General features: G+C 50.5%; 1 protein-coding gene across 1 annotated transcript in view; it reads left to right on the forward strand.

The window, feature by feature from the left end:
- The first annotated feature begins 579 nt into the window (after positions 1 to 579).
- The window catches only part of Kcnk5 (potassium two pore domain channel subfamily K member 5), a 42,274-nt gene continuing 19,264 nt past the window's right edge, over positions 580 to 23,589 (forward strand). The window contains exon 1 of the mRNA NM_001039516.2: positions 580 to 1,110. Coding sequence (NP_001034605.1) covers positions 925 to 1,110 — 186 coding nt within the window. The 5' untranslated portion in view covers positions 580 to 924. The remainder of the gene's footprint in view (positions 1,111 to 23,589) is intronic.

Genomic DNA, 23,589 nt, shown 5'->3' on the forward strand with positions numbered 1-23,589 from the left:
TAGATGCATCACTGAGCAGAAAGCATTTCTAGTCTCTCCAGTTGATATTCCAGCTGGTGTAATTTTAAGTAGGCTTGGGAGTAAGGAAGAGGTCGCTGCGTTGTGGGTGTGGCTGCCTGTCGCCTCTCTCAGATGTGGCTGAGAACACAGATGGGATGGGTTCTTCACCCATTTGTGGTTGGGATTAGTTTCCAGTAATCCTAACTCAGACCGAATCCCTTTACTCGGGGTAGATAGGCAAGTGCGTGAGCCCAGGAAAGGTTGGGGAAACATCTGGATGGGCTAGTAACACTGGCAATGTATTTATGACCTCAGCAGTAAGGTGCACGGCCGTTTTAGCTAATTATATCAATCTCTAATACGCAACCGGAGTCCCGCAGGCCTCAACAGTGCGGGTCGTGGAAGTCTGATCCGGCCACGACGCCTTGGTCTGGAGCGTGGAGAACCCGGTGCTTGGTGTAATGACTTCAGGCGCTGTGGGCGGGGTCAGGGGCGGGGCCGGGGCGGGTTCTGAGCTGGACTCCACCCACTTAGGGTCTGGCGCGGGCGGGCTGAGCGCTGCTTAAAGAGCGGTGCGGAGGCGCGCTGGGCGTACTGTCGCGCGCAGAGAGGCGGCACACGTGTCTCCCGGTGTGGGTTCTGAGTTTCACCCTACCCTTCAGGATCGAGAGATTGGCGTGGCCCCCAGACCCCTTTTGGTGTACGCTCACCCTGGCCTGTGTGAACGTGATCCTCGCAGTTCCCTGCGCTCAGGGAGCCAACTTGGTCAAGCAACTGTCCCGGGAGCGGCGCGCGGGGGGGTACCGGGCACTGCGCATGCGGAGCTCCAAATTCAAACAGCTGTGTCCAGGGCTGCAGGACGGGTGAACCCGGAGCTGCTGGAATTAGGGGACTCTTTCTCCTGGAGGTGGCCTTTCCAGAGCCATGGTGGACCGGGGTCCCTTACTCACCTCGGCCATCATATTCTACCTGGCCATCGGGGCGGCGATCTTCGAAGTGCTGGAGGAGCCACACTGGAAGGAGGCCAAGAAAAACTACTATACACAGAAACTGCATCTACTCAAGGAGTTTCCGTGCCTGAGTCAGGAGGGCCTGGACAAGATCCTACAGGTGAGCCGTCGGCCGCTGAACCCCCCACATGCACCTGAAGCTGTTGAGGCTATAGCGGTTTTGAAGGGGAGACTCCCTCTTACAGCTTCAGACAACCTCCTCACCCCAGCCCCAACCAGAGGTCCCGGGGTGGCGGGAGAAAACGTCCAATTAGGTGTCAGGTTGCAAAGATCTGTGTCTTTCGTCCAGGGGCAGGGAGATTACCCCACGCGCTCAGACTTGGTCAGAACCTAGTAAGTTCTGAGAATTCGGGGTTGACTCCAGCATGAACTGGGCCCCGCGGTGGCTCAGTGTGGGTGTGCGGGTGCCCCCCTCTTTGGAGGGAGGCTGTGGGGCGGATAAAGGAGTTTATCTTTCCTTGGAGACGCTCCCGGAGTCCGGGAGCAGAGCCGGGTGCCACCCCTAGCGTCTCCACCTCCCGCTGCAGGGCCGTTGCCGCGCCCGCTCGACCTTTCTTAACTTGAATACAGCAGAGGGCCCCCAGACCTGCTGTGAGCAAAAACATATCCGCCGGTCGCTGTACTTTGAGTGGGGCAGGGGGCTCGGACATGTCCTATGAACCACGGAGGAAGGCCTGTGGCTGGAATGCCCGGGACGCTCCCAGGCTTCCGTGAAGTCTTACCAAACTGATAAATCCCTCAAGGAATCGGAATTGAGCTTTGTCAAAGCAGCAGGTTGCACAAATGAACACCCAAATCCAGGTAGTGCCCTTTTAGGGTGCGAGGATAGCGTGGGTGAGGGGAAGTTTCCCTGATGTTGGCTTGTGAAGTCTCTTATCTGAGAGTGCACACACCCAGTAGACCATTGACCTCACCATGGTAAACTTGGCTGACCATCTCAGCTGGAACCTTGAGCCAACTTGGGGTCAGAGGTTCCTCTCTGTTTCTTGAAGGCTCAGCCCCAACCATCCATCCATCCCTGTGTTCATGGTCTTCTATCAATAACAGGATTAAACTGGAAGCAGGGAGTAGATTGTTCAAGTCATTACAGATCTGATCGGGTACATTTAGTGGACATCACCTCCCCATTTCTTTCTCGGTCCAGCCTCAGTTAACCTGTTTTGTAAAATGGGAACAAACCCATCTTTATCTTTGTCCGGCCCTGGACTACTGTAACGTTGAAAACCGAGAAAGCCTGAACACATCTTACTGGTACTACCTGCCTCCTAATCGCAGATGGACACTCACAGAGACATTTTAGGTGCCTGGGGGATCCTGGGCTCTGCAGAGAATTGCCCTCGGGAGGCCTGTGGGACAGGTTTACACCGCCAGGTGTGTGGTTGCACCTGATCTGTCCCCAATGTTTAGGATTTGGGGCCCGGGCGGGAGGTTTGCATGGTAATGAGGCGAGTTTCAAAAGATTCCTAGTTGGTCTAGCTGCTCTTCCATGGGGTTCAGGAGAGATCCACACCCTCTGATGGATGTCTGCTGCAATCTGGGCTTGCTGAGGAGGAAGAAGGTACTCAGGGTGTGATTACCTTGACAATATCTCTGGAGGGGAGTTTTTGTGTGGTTTGCCCTGGGGGGCTTTGTTTTGGGGAGGGGAGGACGGTAAGGCTCCAGCTACCCTCGAAGTCTCCCCTCCCTGCTGCTCCTCCCGCCAGGGCAGGGGAAGGAAGGAAAGTATTCAAGGCTAAATGTGGGAAAATAAACTTCAAAACACAGGGAGAAGGGAAGGGGGGCGGTGTTCAGGGGGTTACGCAGCCTGGTTCCTCTGGTGGGGTGGCTTTACTGGCCAGGCGGTTTCCGTAGGGTGTTTGAAACGACAAAATGCCCATTATTTTAAGGTCTCGTCTGTCAGGAGTCCCTCCACCCCCAAAGTGGATAGGTAACTTAGAAAAAAAGTTCGAGCAACATCAGGTCAATGTGATTTGGAGAAGATTCTAAGATGCTTGCTTGAATGGACAAGGACAGTCTGACACACACACACACACACACACACACACACACACACACACACACACCCTCCCCTGTAAAAAAAGAACAACCTTGTCAACCGGGCAAATTCCCTCTTTTCAAAGGAAAAAACCCAAGAAATGAAAATGGACCAATGAAAGCATTTGCCAGCCTCAGCTTAATCTGCAAAAATCTGCCTCTCTCGGCTTTCTGATCTGTGTCTTGGGGCGCTGCCTCAGGCCTCAGGAAATTGGTTTAAGGAAAAAATGAAAACTCCAAAATCTTCCTTCTCGTTTGGCTGCCTGGGTATTTTCCACCTGAGGTTCTGGGTTTTAGCCCTGGTCATCACAAAGCCCCTTAGTTGAAAATTCCTGGGGTGGGAGTGGGAGGTAGCTATGCCTGGGCGGGGGGTTGGGTTTACTGCTGCAAACCGTGGGCTGTATAGTCAAAAGCACAGAAAAAAAGGACATAGTCTAGTCCTCCCTCCCCTGCTTATGCTGTGGTTGAGCCGTGCCACACACAGGCTGCCCTGCATCCACCAACCCGGGACCCCACAGCTGCCCTCCTTGCCTCCAAACGATCCAAACGCCCACCCAAGTAATAAACTGCACTGAATTATTACAGTTGTTGTTTTAAGTCAGGGTTTCAGGTAGCTCAGGCTGGCCTGGAACTCTCTTTGTAGCAGAGGGTGACCTTGAGTCCTTCAACCTTCACCTCTTACTGTGAATGCAGTGCTGAACCTAGAACCCTGGACACTTGACCCCACCGAGACATCCCCAGCTCTTATTTTGGTTGTTTTAAACGAATCTTTATTTGTTGTGTTTATTTATTTATGGAAGCAGAGTCTCATTCTGTAGCTCTGTCTGTCCCGGATTTGGACCAGACTGGCCTTGAACTCACACAGATCCATCTGCTTCTGCCTCCCAAGTCCCGCGGTTAAAGATGCATATGTTTAGCTGATTTTGGTGATCTAGACAGGGTTCCGGAGTGCAGCATGCCTTTGAACTCATAACACGCTGCCTCGGCCCCTTGAGATTATAGGCGTGTGCCTCCGTGTTTGGGATCACTGGATTTTTGGTGGCTGGTTATCCTAACTGTTTAAGTATTTTCCTTTAAAAAAAAAAAACAAAACTCGGCAAGTCAAGTTAGCTTTGTAGTGCATGTACTGTATTGGGCACTGCGGTTAAAATTATCCTTATTCTGTGGGGAGACATAGCTGTTATTGCTCTCTGGCGAGGGCATTTCCTCATCAAACCAGTTAACTTACTTTAGCCTCAATGTCCTCATCTGCAAAATGAGCAGTTTGGTAAAGCTCCAGGAAGGGGCACGAACAGAAGAAGCAGGAAGGTTCTTGCTGCTAGCATTTACTGAGTTTTATGGTGTGCTCTCTGAGGAAGGCATCTCGCCAAGAACCCTACCTGCTTGCTTCAGGTGCTTTGTGGTGACCTCATGCATTAAGATAAGGTAACTGACACCTGGGGAAGTTAAAGTGGCCACAAGGACAACAGCTTCAGGCTTGGAGGTGTCCCCCACACTTTATCCACCTTTGCCAGCCCACTGCAGGAGGACTGCTGTCTCTAAGTGAGCTGAGTTAATTGGTTCAGCTTGCCTTGACTGCTGGGAAATTCTATTTCTTTGTTTGCCCTGGAACAGGCACAGAATCTTCTCCGGTATGGCTGCCTGGCTGACTTGGCGCTGTCTCGGTCACTGACACCCTTCAGCCCTGCATGGCTGTTTTTGGAAGTCCCTCTTTCTTCTCCTTCCCCCAAAGCTGAGGACTGAGTTGAATGGACGGGCCGACAGCTCATCTAAGTCTTTTAGGGAGAGAAGGTTAAACAAACGGTGTTAAGGCATCCATACAGAGGCGTCTTAATATGGGATTAAGTCTAGCTAGGTAGGAAGAGCTCTCAGGAGGTCAAGTCAGTGGAGAATGGACTGGGGGGCGGGGAGGGGAGCCAACAGGCTTCTTGACAGGATCCCATGTCCCACTGTCTACTGGGTCTGGAACAGGGTGGCAAATCTTGTTTTCTGCTCTGGTACCCCAGAGTGAGCCCTGGGTTTCCCTGGACAGCTGGTATGGCTGACCCATTCTGAAAAACCGCTTGGATCCTGATGATCACTTTCCCACCCAAACTCTAAAATTCGATTTTTGTTTTTTGTTTGTTCTGGCACGTGAACTGGAATGGAGGCCTCCCGTGAGTTAGACCAGTGCTCTCCCACCGAGCTACAGGGCCCATTCTCTCCACGCTTCCTACCACATTCTAGGGGTGTTCAGGTATACCTCCTTACATGGCTAAACCCTTAAATACACCCCAGTTTTGAAATTCTAACACCTGTTCTAACACTAATCCTCCCCCAAAGTTATGAAAAACAAAACTGTGGACTGTTTAATGACTTCAGACCAAAATGTTTAAAACGAGGACTATTGAAAGGTTTAGAGAAAAACTGGTCTGAGCCCTGTTTAGGGGAACAGAGGGGTTAATTCCAGTACTCACCTTGTTTCAAGCCACAGTAGACACTGTAAGGCCCACTGATCTCCTTGTCCACCTTTGATATAGGAGTCAGTAAGTCTTTGAAGCATTGATCTAACCTGGCTTGAATTCTCACGGTCTAGAACTGCAGAGCTGGAAAGTGGGTAAATTTGTTTTCTAAGAAGAAATAGAGGGCTGGAGAGATGGCTCAGTGGTTAAGAGCACCGACTGCTCTTCCAGAGGTCCTGAGTTCAATTCCCAGCAACCACATGGTGGCTCACAACCATCTGTAAAGAGATCCGATGCCCTCTTCTGGTGTATCTGAAGACAGCTACAGTGTACTTATATATAATAAATGAATAAATCTTAAAAAAAAAAAGAAATAGAAAGACAACTCCCTCCCTCCCTCCCTCCCTCCCTCCCTCCCTCCCTTCCTTCCTTCCTTCCTTCCTTCTTTCCTTGTTCTTTGAAACAGGGTTTCTCCGTGTAGCTCTGGCCGAGCTGGAACTCACTCTGTAGACCAGGCTGACCTGAAGTGAGAGATCTCTGCCTGCCTCTGTCCCCTAAGTGCTGAGACCACCACACCCCTGGGCCAAGCCATTAGAAAGGACAACCATTTCTAATGGCTCAGCTTTTCTTAAGTTGAAGGGAAAAAAAAGCAAACAAACAAACAAACAAACAAACAAAAAACCGAAGCAAACAAGAAAACCCCCACAACACTACTTCAAAAAGTCTGCCTTAGTTAACTTGTACCAGTTAGAGTTTCACCCGCTAAAGCGAATTTTTATTAAGCTCTCTCGGGAGTTTTAATGGAGCCATTAGCAGGGTTAGATGACACAGTCACGGAGAACCATCCCGTGAGGGAGAAATTTGCATGCACTGGAAAGTTGAAAGTTTCCTGAAGGTGGCCTGCAGGAGGTGGTGATTGTCACCTCTAAGTATTTTCCTGGGGTTTTGCCCCATTTATAGGCTGGTGTTTAAGAGAAACTCAGCTCCTTGGGTTTTGAACATTGTGTTTGGCTGGCCCTGACCTGCAGCCAAAGGCTTTCATCTTGAACTTGGCAGTTTGCTGTCAAATTGGTCTCAGCCTCTTTACTCTGTGTGAGTTTGTGTTTGGGGGGGGGGTGCAGAAGAGCTAGGCTTCTGAGAAAGAACCCCTGGGAGAGTCTTGATATGGGGTGATGTAAGGCCAGAACTGGGGATGCTCCAGAGAGAAGTGAGGTGGATAAACCGTCAGGAAGCGTGGGAAGAGATCCATGTCTTCCGTTGTTTGCTGAGTCCCTGTGACTTGTCTGTGTCCATTGCTCTCCCTGCTCAGCCCTGCGTGGGGTCTGAAGTGACTTGGGTTTTTACACATTTGGGAGTGTCTGCAGCCACGTGACCAGCGGGAGGACGGGGCCCTAGTCACACCATGAAACTCTTGTTTCGTGTACACGGTGTACACACAGCTTGTGAGTGGTTTTATGGATTGTAGTACGCCCACGCCGTGGTTCAACGCGTGAGGTCAAGTATAGAATTTTCCACTCGGGATGTCCCTTTAGTACTTATTCAGAAAGGTTTGACTTTTGGAATGTTTTAGGATTTTAGAGAAAGGATGGCCATCCTGTTCAGGACTGTATGGGGTGTTCCATGCGCAGACATAGTGAACTTCTTGTTTGGTTATTGTAAAGAATCAGAAAGACTTGTAAGAGTGGTGGGTCTTCAATCCCAGCACTCGGGAAGCAGAGGCAGGAGGATTTCTGAGTTTGAGGCCAGCCTGGGGTACAGAGTGAGTTCCAGGGCTTGTATAGCCAGGGCTACACAGAGAAACTCTGTCTCAAAAACAAACAAACAAACAAAACCAAACAAGAAACCTTGCACATTATTTTGTGTGTGTGGACGGCCCTAAAGCACACACACTATGGCCATGCCGTTGAGGTCAGAGGACACAAGTTGACCGTTCTTCCACCATGTGAGTCAGGCTGGTCAGCAAGTGTCTTACCCACTAGCTTAGTGCACAAGGCCTTAGTGCATGCTAGACACATAGACCATACCAGTGAGCTGCTTTCTCAGCTCTGAATTTATTATTCATTCATTTATTTGTTTGTTTTTAGTTTTTTTTAAAAGGCAGGGTCTAGACTCCAAGACTACCTACCCTTGTATGATGTGCACCTGACTACAGACACAGACACAGACACACACACACAACACAGACAGACAGGCACACACACACACACACACAACACAGACAGACACACACACAGTTTCACACACAGACACACACACACACACAGTTTCACACACAGACACACACACAACACACACACAGTTTCACACACAGTCACACAAAGACACACACACAGTGTCACACAGACAGACAGATGACAGACAGACAGACACACATAATTAAAACATGTCAAATGTTCTCTCTTCAGCAGTTTTGTGTATCCCTGAGTGATAGCTAGGTTCTCAGTGCTGTGACTCAGATCTGTGTTAATAACCCTTTCTTTTTGTAGAACTGAAACTTCCCACTAATCTGCACCTCCACCTCACCTTTTCCACCCAGCCACTAGTAAACCGCCATTATGCTTTCTGTTTATGAATTTACTGCCCTCAGACATGTTGGCTAGATTAAATCATGCAGTGTTTGTCTTTTGATGTATAACATGGCCCGGCCATTGGGAAATAGTATGGAGGTCCTGTCAACAGTTAAAAATAGTCCTGCCACACAATGTGCTCATCGAGCTTCTGGGTCTATATCAACCCAATTTGTTTGCATTCTATTTTTACCGTGATGAGAACGGAACCCCAAGCCTGGCATATGCTAAGCAAATGGCACTCTCGCCAAGCCACATCCCAACTGTCAACTGAGTATTGGATTTTATTGTCATTCTTTTATGTGTATGGGCACCTTAACTCCATGTATGTCTGTGCATCATGAGGAAGGCAGCAGAGGGCCTCAGGTTCCCTTAACTGGAGTTACAGATGCTCACAGGGTGCTGTGTGGCTGCTGGGACTTAAACCCTTGTCCTTCTGGAAGAGCAGCCAGTCTATTCTGCCGCTATTCTGAATTCAACCATTGAGCCGACTCTCCAACCCCTCAATGGAATATTGGAGCTACACGAAGGGGCTGGGAGAGGAGAGAGTGGATCTTCCTCTTCCCAAGTCCCCAGAGAGGTATAATTTAATTTAGCATGATGGTACTTGAGGTGCAGCACAGGCCAGGGAGGTGAGGGTCAGATGGCAGAGCCTTGTGAATGTAGCCAAGGAATTTGAACTCCATCAAATGTTTGCCATTTTCAAGTAGGGGTGGGGGGGAATGGATAACATTACAGAAAGTTCCCTCCTTCTTCACAGCCATTTACAACTTGCAAACAGTGGAATATTCTGACTGAAATTAAATTTCCGTAGGCTGAGCCCACTCACTTTGTGAGCCTTCTGATAAGGACTCCTCCTCCTTCCTTTTAGCTTCTGGTGAAATGGAGTGTGGCTTTCCCCCAGAACACCCATAGAGTCTTCAGCCCTTTATTCACCCCAGACCTCTGTTAAGGTGCCTCTTTCCCTGTGCAGGTCCGTGTGTGGGATCGATCGTCTACCTTGACACTCCACTCCAGGCTACCTTTCCCGTTTGTCCTTCGTGTCCTTTTGTGGAAAAGGATGGATTACTGAAGCTCTTGTTTTGAAGCCTTTTATAGGCTTACACCCCAATCTCCGAGTAACCAGAAACCATAATAGGGCAGAGAGGGGGCCTTCTCTTGCTGTGTAGAAAACCCTCAAAAAAAAAAAACACACACAAAACCAAAAAACCCAGAGGGTCTTGAGCCCTTGAGCGTAGTGTCGCTGGGGAGAGGAAATTGCACCGGGGTGGTGGAGTGAGGGGAAATGCGGGCTGACGTGCTGAGTGATAGGCCACACATGGTGGAGGCTGAAGGGGAGGACACGGTACAGGGCCTTGGAGGTTTCAGTTGCCATTTCCGGAAGTCTGTAGAAGAACCCTCTCTCTGGGGGAGTCAGGCTCTGCAGGAAGCTCTCAGCCTCTGCCCTCAGGGGAACCCTGGTCTGCAGGAGAAAGAATGGGAAGGTCGGTGTTAGTGAGTGTACCTGGAATATCCAGCCATCCATCATGGACACATGGGTTTTTCTTCTCTGACTTAGAAGAAAGGGTGGTGAACCAGTGTGGCTAGAAGGCCTGTGAGCATCCCGTGGGCTCCTGCTTGCTATGCCAGGCAAGGGACTGACTGGCACATTTTCTGTATCCCTAGAACTATGGGCCAGGACTCACTGCTGTCCTCCTTGGACAGCAAAGTCAAGGGCTGAGGCTCGCTCTCCAGTCAACCAAGCCTTGGTCTTGCCCATGAGTAGTCAGTAGAGCTAGTGACTGGAGAACAGGTGTGGGCAAGGAGGAGAAGAGACTATTACTAAGAATTTCCTTGGCCGTGAGCTGGGAGAACCACTGACACGTACTGTCTTTCCGTAACAGGCGCCACCATCGCCTCACAGGAAAGCAGCCGCAGGACAGAATAGACCACTGTGGTGGTCTTCACTGTCAAGTTGGCTGGCTTTAGAACTGCCGTTGAAACACACCTCTGGGTGTATCTAAGTGTTTCCGGAAAGATTCAGCTGATCTGGGAAGACACCCCTGAATACAGGCAACCCCTTTAAAAATTATTTGTATCTTTTATAGGTACACAAAGTTTTGTACATATGAATGTTTTGCCTGCATGGATGTGTGTGCACCATGTGCGTGTCTGGTGCTCTGCCCACAGAAGTCAGGAGAACGCTTCAGGTCTAGAACTGTGCTTATGGATGGCTGTGAGCCACCATGTCAGTTCTTGGGATTGAACCTGGGGTCTCTGCAAAAGCAACAAGTGCTCTTCACCACCGAGCCACTCCCTCCGGCCCCGAAGACCCTCCCTGTCTTAAGTTTTTGTTAGGTATTTTGTAACATTGGTGAGAAAGGTAAAATGGTATCAGAAATGAAGAATGTAGAAAGAGTTCTGAGCTATAGGCTAGAGAAGCCCCAGATGCTTTCTGTAAGCCGGAGTTACGTGGGCCATTTTGGTAGAGTTTGGAAGACCAAATGCCAATGTCTTCTATGCCATGATGGACTATATGCTCTTGACCTATGAAAGCCAATGTCTTCTATGCCGTCTTGGGCCATATGCTCTTGACCTGTGAAAGCCACGAAGCCCTTCTTCCTAAAGTTGTTGTCAGGTATTTGGTTGCAGCAACAAGAAAACTAACCAAGACAGCCACAGTCTCCCTTGCGACTAGGAGAATGATGAAGACCCAGTCTTCATGCTTGGAACCACTTTGCTGTGTGTTCTGTTTGTGTTGATGGTCAATGAAACAAAGGGAGGCTGAGAAATGGAAATGGAAATACGCCGCACAGGCCTGGTGTCTCAGAACCTTTTGGTGCACAGGCCTAAGCATTCAGAGTGGTGATGGGTGTGGCCATGAACAGTCTGTCTCCTCCTTTCGATTCAACAGTGGTACTCCGCTGTATCAGTGCTTACAACATGCAACAGAGGACCTAAGTATCAGCTGCTCTCCGTACCCCCTTTCTCTGGGCATCTTGTCCCTGACTGACCCACAGCCTCTCCTTGCATTGCGTTCTTAATCTAGAGACTGGTGACAAGGGGGTTGGGGATTTAGCTCAGTGGTAGAGCGCTTGCCTAGGAAGCGCAAGGCCCTGGGTTCGGTCCCCAGCTCCGAAAAAAAAAAAAAAAAAAGAACTGAAAAGAAAGAGACTGATGACAAGGAGGATGATGAAATCCAGCAAGCCCTTCTTCATGCCGCCCACCATTTTCTTCTCCTTCCAAATCAACTCAATTCACTCCCTGATGGTTATAATCAATGCTTAAAAAATATGTCTTCTCCCTTCTAGTCTCAAGCCTTGCTTAAATCTTTCCTCCCAGAGAAACCTGGCTCCAGGTAGCTTCAGGACCATCTTCCTTAGGTAGTGACGATGCAGGGTTGGCGGCCACATTGGACCTTCCCTAGAGTCAAGACAGTACCAGCACTCTTGGCTCTCTTGGTGGCCAGGGCTCTTTGGTTAGCTTTGCAATATGCATTCTTTTTTTCTCTTACCCATCTAAATATTTAGGCTTCATGCTGAAATATTTAGGTAGGACTGTGTACTTCTGGCTGTTGTCACCCACTCCCCCGTGCCCTACTGTAATCTGACTGCAGCTGTTTAATCAAGTCCTTCTTCCTACCAAGGAGGACACTTGTCCTAAGCCTGTGAGAACCTATGCAGGACAGTTGGCGGAAGGACTAGCTTGGCTCTATTGTGTAACTTGGAGACTGACCCTGTAGGCCACCAGGAATCTTACCAGCCTCATCTGGGGGGCTGCACACCTCAGGGCTCCTGTACTTGTCTGAATTGACCTATACTTGGGGAAGGGGAAAGGAAATCTTCGTTTGTGCTGTGTGACCCTGGCCAGATTTATTACATCATCCATTTATGAAGGATTGGAGTGCCTTTAAGTTAGACCATAAGGACCCGACACGGTCCATCTCCCTGTCCCCAGACTTGTGTGATAAGGCTCAGTTCTCAAGATGTCCAGTGCAAAGGTAAGCACTTGCTTCATGTTCTGTCAGGCCCAGGTTCTAGGTGGCCTGCACCTTTTCAGGACAGTCTGATGAGGAAGAGGCCAGGGCTCTCGAAAGATTAAAGTGAGGTGACTTTAGCCAGGTAGAGCTGCCTTGATCACTCACAGGCTTTGTGGTCTATGTTTACGATAGTGAGATGGGCAGGCAGGTTAAGGTGCTCACTCCCAAGTCTGATAAAGGCCTGCGAGAGAACCGACTCCTGAAAGTTGTTCTCTGACCTCGCACACTTGTGCCATGACGTGAACACGCCCATACGACAATAAAAAAAATGTAAACGCAATAAAAAGGGTTTATTCCCGTGCTAGATAGTTTTATGTTAACTTGACATAAGCTAGGGTCATTTGGGAAGAGGGAACCTCAACTGAAAATTATGCCTCCACCAGATGACCCCGGAGCATGCCTTTGGTGCCTTGCTTTGATTGATGGTTGATGTGGGAGGGCCTAGCTCACTGTGGGTGATGTCACTCCTGTGTGCTATAAGAAAGCAAGATGAGCAAGCTAGTAAGTGGCATTCCTCCATGGCCTCTGCCTCAGTCCTCGCCTCCAGGTTCCTGCCCTGACTTCCTTCAACGGTAGACAGTGATAGAGAAATATAAGCCAAATAGCCTACCCTTCCCAAATGGCTTTTGGTTGTGGTATCTTATCACAGCAATATAAACCCTAGGACGATTGCCAACACCACCCCACCTTGCCCCTTCCAACCTGCCCAGCCCCACCTCGCCATATCCCTGCCATCCTGGGTTTTGTCTCTGTTTCCCCAAGCTCTTCCTAGGGTGCTGGATGCCCATCTTGTGGTCACCAAGTCCTGGCCTTCACGTCTCGGCTGGGTGCTGGGGTTGGAGCGAGAAGCTGTGGTTTCTTCTCTCAAGAACTCGAAAGCACACATGTCCAGGTCCTCTTGCAGCAGATAAGAAGCACGTGCTGCGTGTGCAGACTCACTAAGCACGAGCACACATCAGGTGCTTGTCTCCATGCCCATGGATGTTGTGCCTACTCCTGGTCCTTCCTGCCTTTTCGGGAATGCCTTTGCGCCGTGTACTGGGGAAACGAGGAAGGTAAATGTAGTGCGGATGGGCTGGGGGGGGCCACCTGTATGTGTGCGTGCCCCTGCCCTTGTTTAATCTTCAGAGCCTTGCAAGGAGGAGCTCTGAGGCCAGGACTGTTTGCAGGAGAGGCGGTGCCTCTGGCTGACAGGGCCTGTGGTGTGACAGATCTAGACCACAGCCACATTGCGCCTTTCCACCCCTTGGCCTACCATACAGGGAGGGAGCAGAAGTGTTTGCAGGGTGTTTCCTATAACACCTTGGTGATCCCGCCCAGTCTCCTAAAAAGCTTGCAGATGCAGGCTTTGTGCCCACCCTACCCTCCCATCCCTCCACCTTGCCTTTTCCAAGGGCTCTGCAGAACCATTCGTTTGACACCTTTATTCTGTGTCTTCCATGGGTCGGACACAGGGAAGGACCCTCTCCATCCTCCTCCCCCATGGACAAGTGCATGCCATCCCCTTCGTTGGATTGGAAACCAGGGCCAGCTAAGGGGGTGACTAAGCTGGTGGCAGAACTGTCTTGCAGGGGGTGTCTAATGAATTCCATGACGCAATATGTGAATATATTGGGTTAAATGTGTGGCTCTCCTGGGATGCACGTGACCTGTGGGCTGCAGGTTGGATGTTTCTGGCAGAGAGGCTAAGTCAGGTTAATGGAACAGAACTGCTCACAGGTCTGGCTGTGGGCCTTTCTTCACAGAGATACTTCTCAGCCCATTTCTAAACACGCACATGTGTGTTTGACATCCTTGTGTGTCCATGCGCGTTGGTGTGTGTGAGTGTGCATGTGCCCTGGTGCAGCATGGGGGTTAATCCTTTCCTTTCACCTCATTTGAGACGAGTCTTGTTCACTCCCTCCCTCGTACAGCAGGCCAGCTGGAATTCTCCAAGGGGTGCAAAGTCTCCCGCCACACTACCTCCTCAGGTGACCCTGTGAGGTGTGACTTGGCTTCTGGGTTCGGAACTCTGTAGCCCTCCAGGTCCTCATAACATTGCTTTTAAACCATAAGGGTATCGAGTGTGTTTGGGGGTACAAAGCCTCCTTATGTTTCACTTCTTATCCTATCCTGCCCAACATGGCCCTCCCTGAGATCTGGGGGGCTAGCTTCCCTGTTGACGAGCATTGGTGGAAGAAAAAGTACATGTTTCTAGAGTGGAAGCTCCTAGTGGCACAGAAGGGTGTTTTTCTGGGCCAGGCTAGAGCCTGGGGCAGAAGGGCTCTGGGTGAGACCCACTCCCGCCCTCCACCCCACTCCCCAGGGACTTTCTCCAGCACCGGACCAGAGAGCTATTGGTCAGCTGGTGTCTCCCGCCCGTCTTGGAGGTTGCAGGAGGGGGTTTGCGTTGAGGGCACCTCTCCTGGCTACAAAGCTTGCAAACAATGCAAGGCTGGAAGAGCTTAGTTGGTTATTGAAGCCGCCTCCCGCCTCCCGGAGCCAAGGCCCAGCCCTTCAGAGAAAGTTACACAACTTCGTCTAAGACATCTGTGCTTACCAGGGGTGGGGAAGTGTAATGAGAGCAATTACGGCTGGGGGGCAAGCAATTAAGGCAGGGAAGGCTTTGCGGGAAAGTGGCCTCAGAGGGCAGGTCAGTCAGTCAAAGGTGTTACCACATCTGTCAGTGGCTCTCCTGGTCACCACCCAAGGCCTCTGGCGACACATCCTCCCTCATGGCGGGGTGGGAATAGGGAGGCGAACTGTTGATCCTGAGTTCTGCTGATCCTGGTGGGCCTTGAAGACCGGGGACTCGAGGTCAACCTTCCGTGGGAGAAGGGGTATTCTGCAGCCCCGCGTGCCCGTAGCATTTGACAAAGACCTTTGAGGTTTATGTTGTCCTGATTCCTTTTTGCGACAGGGTCTCTCGCTCTGGTAGCCTTGACTGGCCTCGAACTCACCGTGAAGATCTGACTAGCTGGAACTCATTGATCCTTTTGCTTCTGCCTCTGGAGTGTTGAGTTAAAGGCATGTGCCACCATGCTGGTGACTTTGAGATCCACTGTTATAGGTGACTTGGCAAGGGTGACAAAGAGAGGCACACAGCAGCAATGAATGGTATGAGGTAAGGATTCTTGAATAACGTAACCAGGATTATCCAGCTGAGTATCTGCCTGCACCCAGGCAAGTCTGGAGCCAGAGAGCTGCAAAGCTAGCAAAGCTAGAGACTTTATTTGTTCTGTTTGAAATAGAGTCTTGAGTAGCCCAGGCTGGCTTTGAACTTGCCACATAACTAAGGGTGACCTTGAACCTCTACCCTCCAGAGTAGAGCTGGAATTGGAAGCGTGTGCACCACCATGGCCACTTTCCTTTGGTGCTGGTCATGGAACCCAGAGTTTCATGCATGCTAGGCAAGCATTCTAACTGAGCTACCCAGTCCTCTTCAGAGCCTGGTCTTCTCCACCCTCCGCTGCTCCTAGCTTCAGGGGCTGCCCTGAGCAATGCTCTTTGGAATTCTGATACTTAGGGCACCTTGTTTGTCCTGCCTGAATAGGCCATGTGTGTGTGTGTGTGTGTGTGTGTGTGTGTGTGTGTGTGTTGTGTGGTTTGTTTACTGAGTTAGGCATAAGAACGTTTAAATGGGGGTTGGGGATTTAGCTCAGCGGTAGAGCGCTTGCCTAGCACGCGCAAGGCCCTGGGTTCAGTTCTCAGCTCCGAAAAAAAAGAAAAAAAAGAAGAAGAACGTTTAAATGAGGAAAACCTTGGTTATGCAGGAGATCTCAGCAGTGCTGTATCTTCAGCTCATTCCTGACCCCATTTACAACACCCCCAAGGGCCTTAGCCTCTATCCACCTGGTCAAAAGGACCCCACGAGAATGAATTGAGGAACTGGAGGGGAGTGTGATCACTGTCCATTTGTGAGGTCTTGCCTGTCACTTCTCACGCTTAGACCCACACTTGCGACGGGCGCCTCTACTTGGCCTCCCCAGGGTCAGTGACTCCTGCCCTTCGTGGGACACACAGGTTAGCACTCCAGAGAGAATCTCGAGTCTTTCTTTCCTCCAGTGGTTCACATGCCACCCAGACACAGCCCTGCCAGGGACAGCTAGGTTGCCGAGGGCTGAGTGGGAGGAGAGAACTTTATGGATGTTGGTTTTGGCCAGGGTGGCCTTTGTGTCTGCTATAGGGTTCTTGGCTGCTCCTGTGCCCCATCCCCCAGGCAGGATGGACGTAGGCACCTGCCCACAGACCCTGGAGTAGAACGAAGGACAGACCCATTCCTCCCTATCACTGCTGTTCAAACAAAGCTCATGTCCCCTGGGCTGTGGAATGCATCCTGCCAGTGTTGGCTTTGGAAGGATGCCCTTCCCCTCCCACCATCCCTGCCCCCTTCACAGTTGCCAAGGGGTAAGTGCTGAGCCGGCTAAGTGGGGCAGGCGGTTATGGGAGTGTCTTGTCAGCACCCCCAAGGTAGATAGCAGGAAGAGGTTGTCCTGATTAATAGCTTTCTACACCCCTCCCCAGTCCCCTCTCCTAGACTCTGAACTTAGCCCTGCATCTATTGGAATGGCCCAATGAGTGGGGAGCCTCATGTGCTGTGTGACTGTACCTCTCTGCCATTGTACCTCTCTGAGCCAAAGCTAAGGCCAGTTAAATGGGGAGTGCCAGTTGTATGCTCAGTACTATGGAAAGGGCTGTGGGAATGAAGAGGGTACTGGGTGCCATGTACCTTCCTTTGAAGTCAGAGGGGCTTAGGGGGTGTTGGGGTTACCATACAGTGCTTAGAAACAGGAGGGAACATAGCAAACTGTAGCCACCGCAGGCCTTCCCAGTTAGAAAATGAATGTGGGATGGGACATTATCCCCTGCGTGTTGGTATCCCCTGATGCTGGGTCTGGGGGTTACCTTCCTTGGAGCCCCATCTCTCAGTACACTGCTCTGGAGTTTGTCTTGTCCATTTTCTTCCCCACGCTCTCCATGGGGCTCTTGATTTGTGCCCTGTTGCATCTGAAACCCAGGACCCTGTAAGCAGGGTAATCATTAATGAACAACCATTAATGAACGGCTGGAGCCGAGGTAATTCGTTTTCCTTTCCACCTCTTTGACTGCCAGCATCCCTCCAAGGCTAGATGCAGTGCTGTCCCAGGCCACCCCCCGGGTAAATGTCACTGTGCCCACCTTCAATCCAGAAGATGGTCCAGGCAGGTTATCCCCATCCAGCAAGCACCCTGCAGCTGATGACACTCCGCCCCTTAATCTGTGCAGCACTCTTCGCCGGGACACTTTGTCTGTCATGCAGGTCCATAGGTTGCTGGCGAAGGTGTGTCAGCAACTCCCTAGGATTTTGCCTGGCATTGCCCTCCCACCCCCAGCACAGGAGATGCAACTTTAGCATCATGGAGGACACTTTGGGGTACAGTTCTAGAAGGTCCGTGCTGCTGCCTACTACACTGGAGATGAGCAGAGGTGTGTTTTGACATTCTCAGGATGCTCCCGCGTCATCATTTCCCCTGCTTGGTCTGTTGGGGTCCTTGTGTATCGTCACACTTGTTTGCTTTGCAAGCACTGTCCCCAGACCTTATTCATAGCTTAAATGTCATGGGACACTAAGCTTCCTGAAGCCAGTTTCCCATCTGTCCTCATACTCTTGCACACTGCCCCATGGCTCTGCTCCCCCCAACAGTTTTAACCTGTGTTTATTGATCATCAAGTTGGCATGCTTCAGCCTGAGGCATGGCATTCCCTGTCCAGACAGTATGGAAGCCTAGAAGCCTGAATTGCCCGGGGCAGGGTGGTTTCCATTGAGTGATTTTTTAAAAAGCAGGTCTGAGGTTCAAACCACACTTCAAAAACAAGCCGGGGGATGGATGTAAGTTTAGCACTGAGTCACAGAAACTCAATTTAAAAACAGAAGCTAGGCAGGGCCAAGCTTCGGGGACTGGATTATTGATGGCTTTTTCCCTTTCTGCCTGCACATTTTCTGTAATGCAGTTGCATTGTGTTTACAACAAAGAACTTGATTTTCTTTTATGGCACAGAATGCACGTTCACCCGTTACACACTGGCTGTTTCTAAGGTGTGGGGGAACACAAGGCTGGTTTTAACAGAATGTCCTCTAAAGCTGGTACCCTCTTCGGTAGTGAACGGCGGGAAGAGAGGTCTTTCAGCTCAGTTACTAAAGCGTGACCTGCTGGGAAGCCAGTGCTCAGAATGACAAGAACTGTGTAAAAACCATGTAACCTGCTAAGGAATAATGCCATCAGCATGTAGAGACTCAGGGCCTGGAGGAAACCGGTTTAGAGGATTGAGACCAGACTGGGGAGGGGGTTCCATTGTCTTAACCGAGTTCAGATTTCCACACCCATTTGAAAAGCTAGCCACAGCAGTGCGCGCCTACGATTCCAAGGCTGAGAGAGCAGGCAGGAGGGTTCCTGGGGCTTGTCGGTCAGCCCTGCTAGCCAATCAGTGAGCTCTAGGTTCAGCGAGAGACCCTTTCTGAAAAATAAGGTAAAGTGATTGAGGAAGGCACACGAATTCGAGTGTGTGCACACGCACACACACAGACACACGTGCACACACACACACACACACACACACACACCACACACACACGAGGTTTAAGACTGATCACCTGGCCTAATACGTGGACAAAGACGTAGCTTCACTGTCCGGCCAGTGGCCTCTTCCCTGTGGTGGTTGGTGTCTTGCTCAGGGGAGGACACTTCTGGAGCTCTGTGAAGAAGTTGGATCCTGACCCCTCTATGCCTCCAGCTCTGCCATATCCCTTGGGGGGCCCAAGAAATCTCACCCTGTGTTTGAGATTACCAGGAAACAGGGCTCAGGCAAGAAGTGAAGTAGGTTATTGTGGACTGTAACCCGAGGCTTCGGTCAGTCTGACGGTCCAGAGAAGGCACATGTATCCTAGGAGGAGATGCAGATAGGGTATGCTTGCTAGAGATTCTCCAAGTGGGATGTGCTGAGATGTGTGCCTTCATTTTTTTTTTTTTTTTTTTTTTTACTGTGATATCTCTCATCGGAGCTGGTTATAAAAGAATAAGTGAAGGAAACTCAGATCGCATTGCTCAGTCACTGGCCGAGTTTCAAGTACTCAGTAGCCACATGGGACTGCACAGTTGAGCCTATCTCTTAGTGCAAAGTTCTGCTGGACTGCACGCTGGCCTGTTTTCTCTTGCTGGTAACGCAACACCACAGATGACTTTGTACGTTGTGGAGAGGTTTATTTTGGCTCAGTTCCGGCCCATGGTCAAGGGGCTGTGTCTGACGATGGGCTTCTTGCTGGCAGTGTCCTGAGGTGGCGCATTATAGCACATGGAGAAAAACAAGTATCAGAATATGAGACTGGTGTGTGTGTGTGTGTGTGTGTGTGTGTGTGTGTGTGTGTGTGTGTGTGTGTGTGTGTATCTGCTCTCTTATAAAGCTACTAGGATTCAGTCATAGGGGCCCCACCCTAATGACTGTATCCAATCCTGATCCCCTCCCTAAGACACTGCTCAGAAAGCCATAGTTGGATTAAATTTCCGCCCTCTTAGCATCTCACCATGGGGATTAAGTCTCAGCCCATGAACTCTTGTGGGGGCGGGCACTTACATCATATCTCAGCCACAGGCATATAACACGAGGGTGCTGGTAATACCACCTACTTGAGCGTGCCTAGCCATCCCATATTCCTGATCTAGGGAGGGCTGATATCATAGCCAAGACATCTTAAAAGACCCTAGGATGGGGAGAAGGGAGGTGACATAGGCTTCTTCTTTTTCTTTTTCTTTTTTTTTTTTTTGGTTCTTTTTTTTTTTTTTTTTCGGAGCTGGGGACCGAACCCAGGGCCTTGCGCTTCCTAGGTAAGCGCTCTACCACTGAGCTAAATCCCCAGCCCCAGCTTCTTCTTTTTCTTAAGTGGATGGAATCTATGCCTGAGAGATTGCCTCAGTCCTAGCTTATTCCTGTCTGGTTTGCTTATTTTTGAGACATATTCTTGCCATGTAGCCCAGGCTAGCTTTGGACTCGTGATTCCCCTGCTTCGGCCGCAGAGTATCAGGATAGCGGGCGTATGCCACTGTGCCTCCACTGGATTGCTATCCCTGTGCCTTTGTTTTCCTACTTCCAGCCTTTGCTTTCCCTTGAAGGGGCCAGTGTGGCCCCAGGGACTGGCCTCTCTTGCTCTCTTGTTCTTTGTCCTCTCTCATGGTATCTTTTTTGCCTAGCCTCTACCTTTCCCTGGTTGCAGATCCTCCTGGGCAGGCAGTGGCTTGTCCTGCCTTTGTTTTGCCCCTTTCTGGGCACATGGCTGTGGCTCAGCAAAGACTTCAATGAATCAGTTGTCTCTGTTCCAAGCTGCATGGGACAGGGATCAGCCGTGGCTCTGGTCCCACCTTCTTTGGGTTACATGGGTTGAGTACATATGGGTGGGGCGCTGGTCTTTGGCTGGACAAGGCATTAACAGCAGCCAGACACAGCTGCCCCCTTTGTCCCTCTGTAGAGAGGAATAGCTCAGAGGCCCCTGGGGAGGATGGAGGTGAAAAAGCCTCCTTGTTCTCCCATTTCTCCCCTTGGTCTCAGCCTGTTTTCCCTGGGATTGACCAGAAGCCTCATGTTAGAATGGGGAGGGCCAAGGGCCTGGAGAGGGCTGGATGTGTCATGATGCTGATGCTGGGTTGTTTATAATTACTGATGTTTTGTGTGTATGGTGTTTTGCCCGCATGTATGTCTGTGCACCGCCTGTGTGTCTGGTCCCCCAGAAAACCTAGGAGGGAGTTGGGTTCCCTGAAACTGGAGTTAAAAAAAAATGGTTGCGAGCTGCCACATGGGTGCTGGGAATCAAGCCTCGGTCTTTTGGAAGACAACAAATGCTCTTAACCTCCAGGGCCATCTCTCCAGCCTCTAGGGTAGTTTCTAACTGACTCCTGTCCCAGCTGGGGGACTTGGCTTAAGCAGATGTGAGGATAGATGGCCCCTCTGGCAATTCCAAGAAAGTCCGTCCCTCCTGCTCCTCTGTCGGAAAATAGCTCACAGGGGGACATCTGCCTAGCTGACTGACCCGCAGGTGATTTGGGAATACCCTGGCATTTGTTCCTTCTTCTTTTGGTAACCCATGACAACAACCAGCCCATCTTTTCCCACAATCTCTAACATCTATCGGCTGCAAGTCTGGGGACCCTTTTGTTATAATGCTGAGAGAACTCTGTCCTGTGAGCTGGTGTGGAGGTGTTAGTATATGTATTCTCTCTCTCTCTCTCTCTCTCTCTCTCTCTCTCTCTCTCTCTCTCTCTCTCTCTCTCTCTCTCTGGCTTTTCATGACAGTTTTCTTTTCCTATGCAACCCTGACTGTCCTGGAACTCACTCTGTAGACCAGGCTGGCCTTGAACTTAGAGATCTGCTTCCTGATTACCTGATTACTGGGATTAAAGGCATCTATTTTATAAAGGAAACAGAAGCCATGATTTGGGGGATGAGGCGGTAGCTAGCACGGACAGACCTGTCTGCTTGAAGTTCATCACTCAGTAGGTAGCAGGAGGGGTTGCTGGGTTCTGGGAAGGGGTTAAGGACTTAAATAAACAATCTAAGGGTTTGTTTGCTTATGACAGTTGCTTGAAGAAACAGATCTTCTTATGTACCTTGGTCTGTCCTTGAACTTGGGGCCCTCCTGCCTCATTCTCCTGAGTGCTGGGATGACACGCGTGTGGCCCATGCTCTGTATGGAGGAACAAACATTCTTGTTTAAAACACAGCATTCGCTTAGAAGGCTGAGGCAAGAAAATCACAGGATCTAGGCCAGTGAATTGCAGGCCAGTCTGCACTACATAGTGAGACCTTGTTTAAGAAGGAGAGAGGCAGGGGCTGGGGATTTAGCTCAGTGGTAGAGCGCTTACCTAGGAAGCGCAAGGCCCTGGGTTCGGTCCCCAGCTCTGAAAAAAAAAGAACAAAAAAAAAAAAAAAAGAAGAAGGAGAGAGGCCAGGGCACAAGCTGGGCAGGGTCCTGCTTACTTCTGCCCTCCCACCCCATGTTGACAGTGGACCTCTGTCTCTGGTAAGATTTGTGTGCTAAGCCAGCAGAAGTTTCCATTTCCGGTTGCCTAGCTTGTCCCTGGTCCTTGGTCCCAGGTTAGGGAGGGAGGGAGGTTTCTTCAGCTCCTACCGCAACCCTTACCTCAGCCTAGCCCTTCTGTCCTGGAAGAACCCTGGCTGTGTTTTTCCATCACCTCAGTACAAAATGGCACTGTGCTTAACCTGGTCACATCCTACACTATATTTGGCCTGTGATGATCGGTGGACGGGAGACCATTCGTGCAGAATAGAAAAGCAGAGCTAGCTATTCTGGGTGACCTCTGCTGTCCCACATGCCTGAGGGGTGGGGCCGTTTTCCCTCCATGCTGTTCAGGGTTCCTCTACATGTCATCCCTGTGGTCAGAACCCCTGGGGTAATATTTGAGAGGGAGAGCCTATTTGGGGTCATAGTCCCTTGTATCTTATCCAGTGGGTTTGGGCTTGTGAGGTATCATGGTCTCAAGCTTTGACTCGAGTCTTCTAGTGGGTTGACTCTGGGTCGCAGAAGCCATTGAGGCAGAGAAAGTACTGCCCCTCCTCCTGACCCACAGAGTGCTGTCCATGCCAAGATGCTTGTGCCTAGTTCCTGGCAGTTTCTTGTACAATTTATTCCAGAGGGGATGGAGGCCAGCTGTTGTCTGTCTCCAGCCAGAGACTAAAGTAGAGGAAATGGGCTTGGACCACAGCCGGGGTGAGGTGGGGGTGGGGATGGGGTCAGGTTAGAGTCAGGCAATAAGGAAAGGCTTTCGTGACAGGTGGTTGGCTCGCCGAAGGAGCCGGCAGGCAGCCTTGTGAAGACGTTGGGGCAAGATCATGCTCGGAGCATAGATGAATTACAGCCTCTCAGATGGATCCTGGAGGCCAGATTTGGGTGAGAAGGGGACAAGCAATCAGGTAGTGTTTCCTGGAGTTAATATGGCCACCTAGCACCCCAGCAGGCTTTTCTTGTTTTAATTAGTGAAGAAGTTTACATTTTAACCACTGGTCATCTTCAACAAATTATAATCAACGGGCTACTTCATAACCCCTTATCATCAGAAAGCCAGCCTTTAAGGATGGCTACTTAGTTACTCATTATACAGGCTGACAGCTACAGGTGGAAGCAGGGAAGTGCAGGCCGGGTGGGGAAGCTTGCTACATTGTGACATGGTGAGAGACCCAGTGGGATAGAGTCAACCATACTCTTCCAAGGCTGCAGATATAACCTGGAAATAGCACGTGACAGGGGCCAGGAGTCAGCATCCTACTGGGGAGGCAGGAGCTTGGAGACCCTTCTAGTCAGACATGCTCAGAACAGGACTGGTTGCCACTAGACCTGGGATGCTACAGGGATCTGAGAGCACTACCTTCTCCTTTTCCAGGAGAGCCTGAGGTAATGCTATGCACCAAGACCTGTGGCCCGTCAACCACCTGGTCTATCCCTCCCTCAGCCCCGCCCTCCCCTCTCCACCCAGTGTTTCCTTTGGAATCTAGTTCCG

The sequence above is a fragment of the Rattus norvegicus genome, chromosome 15 (genome assembly GCF_021556685.1).
Source record: "Rattus norvegicus strain SHRSP/BbbUtx chromosome 15, alternate assembly SHRSP_T2T, whole genome shotgun sequence".
Taxonomy (NCBI): Eukaryota; Metazoa; Chordata; class Mammalia; order Rodentia; family Muridae; genus Rattus; species Rattus norvegicus.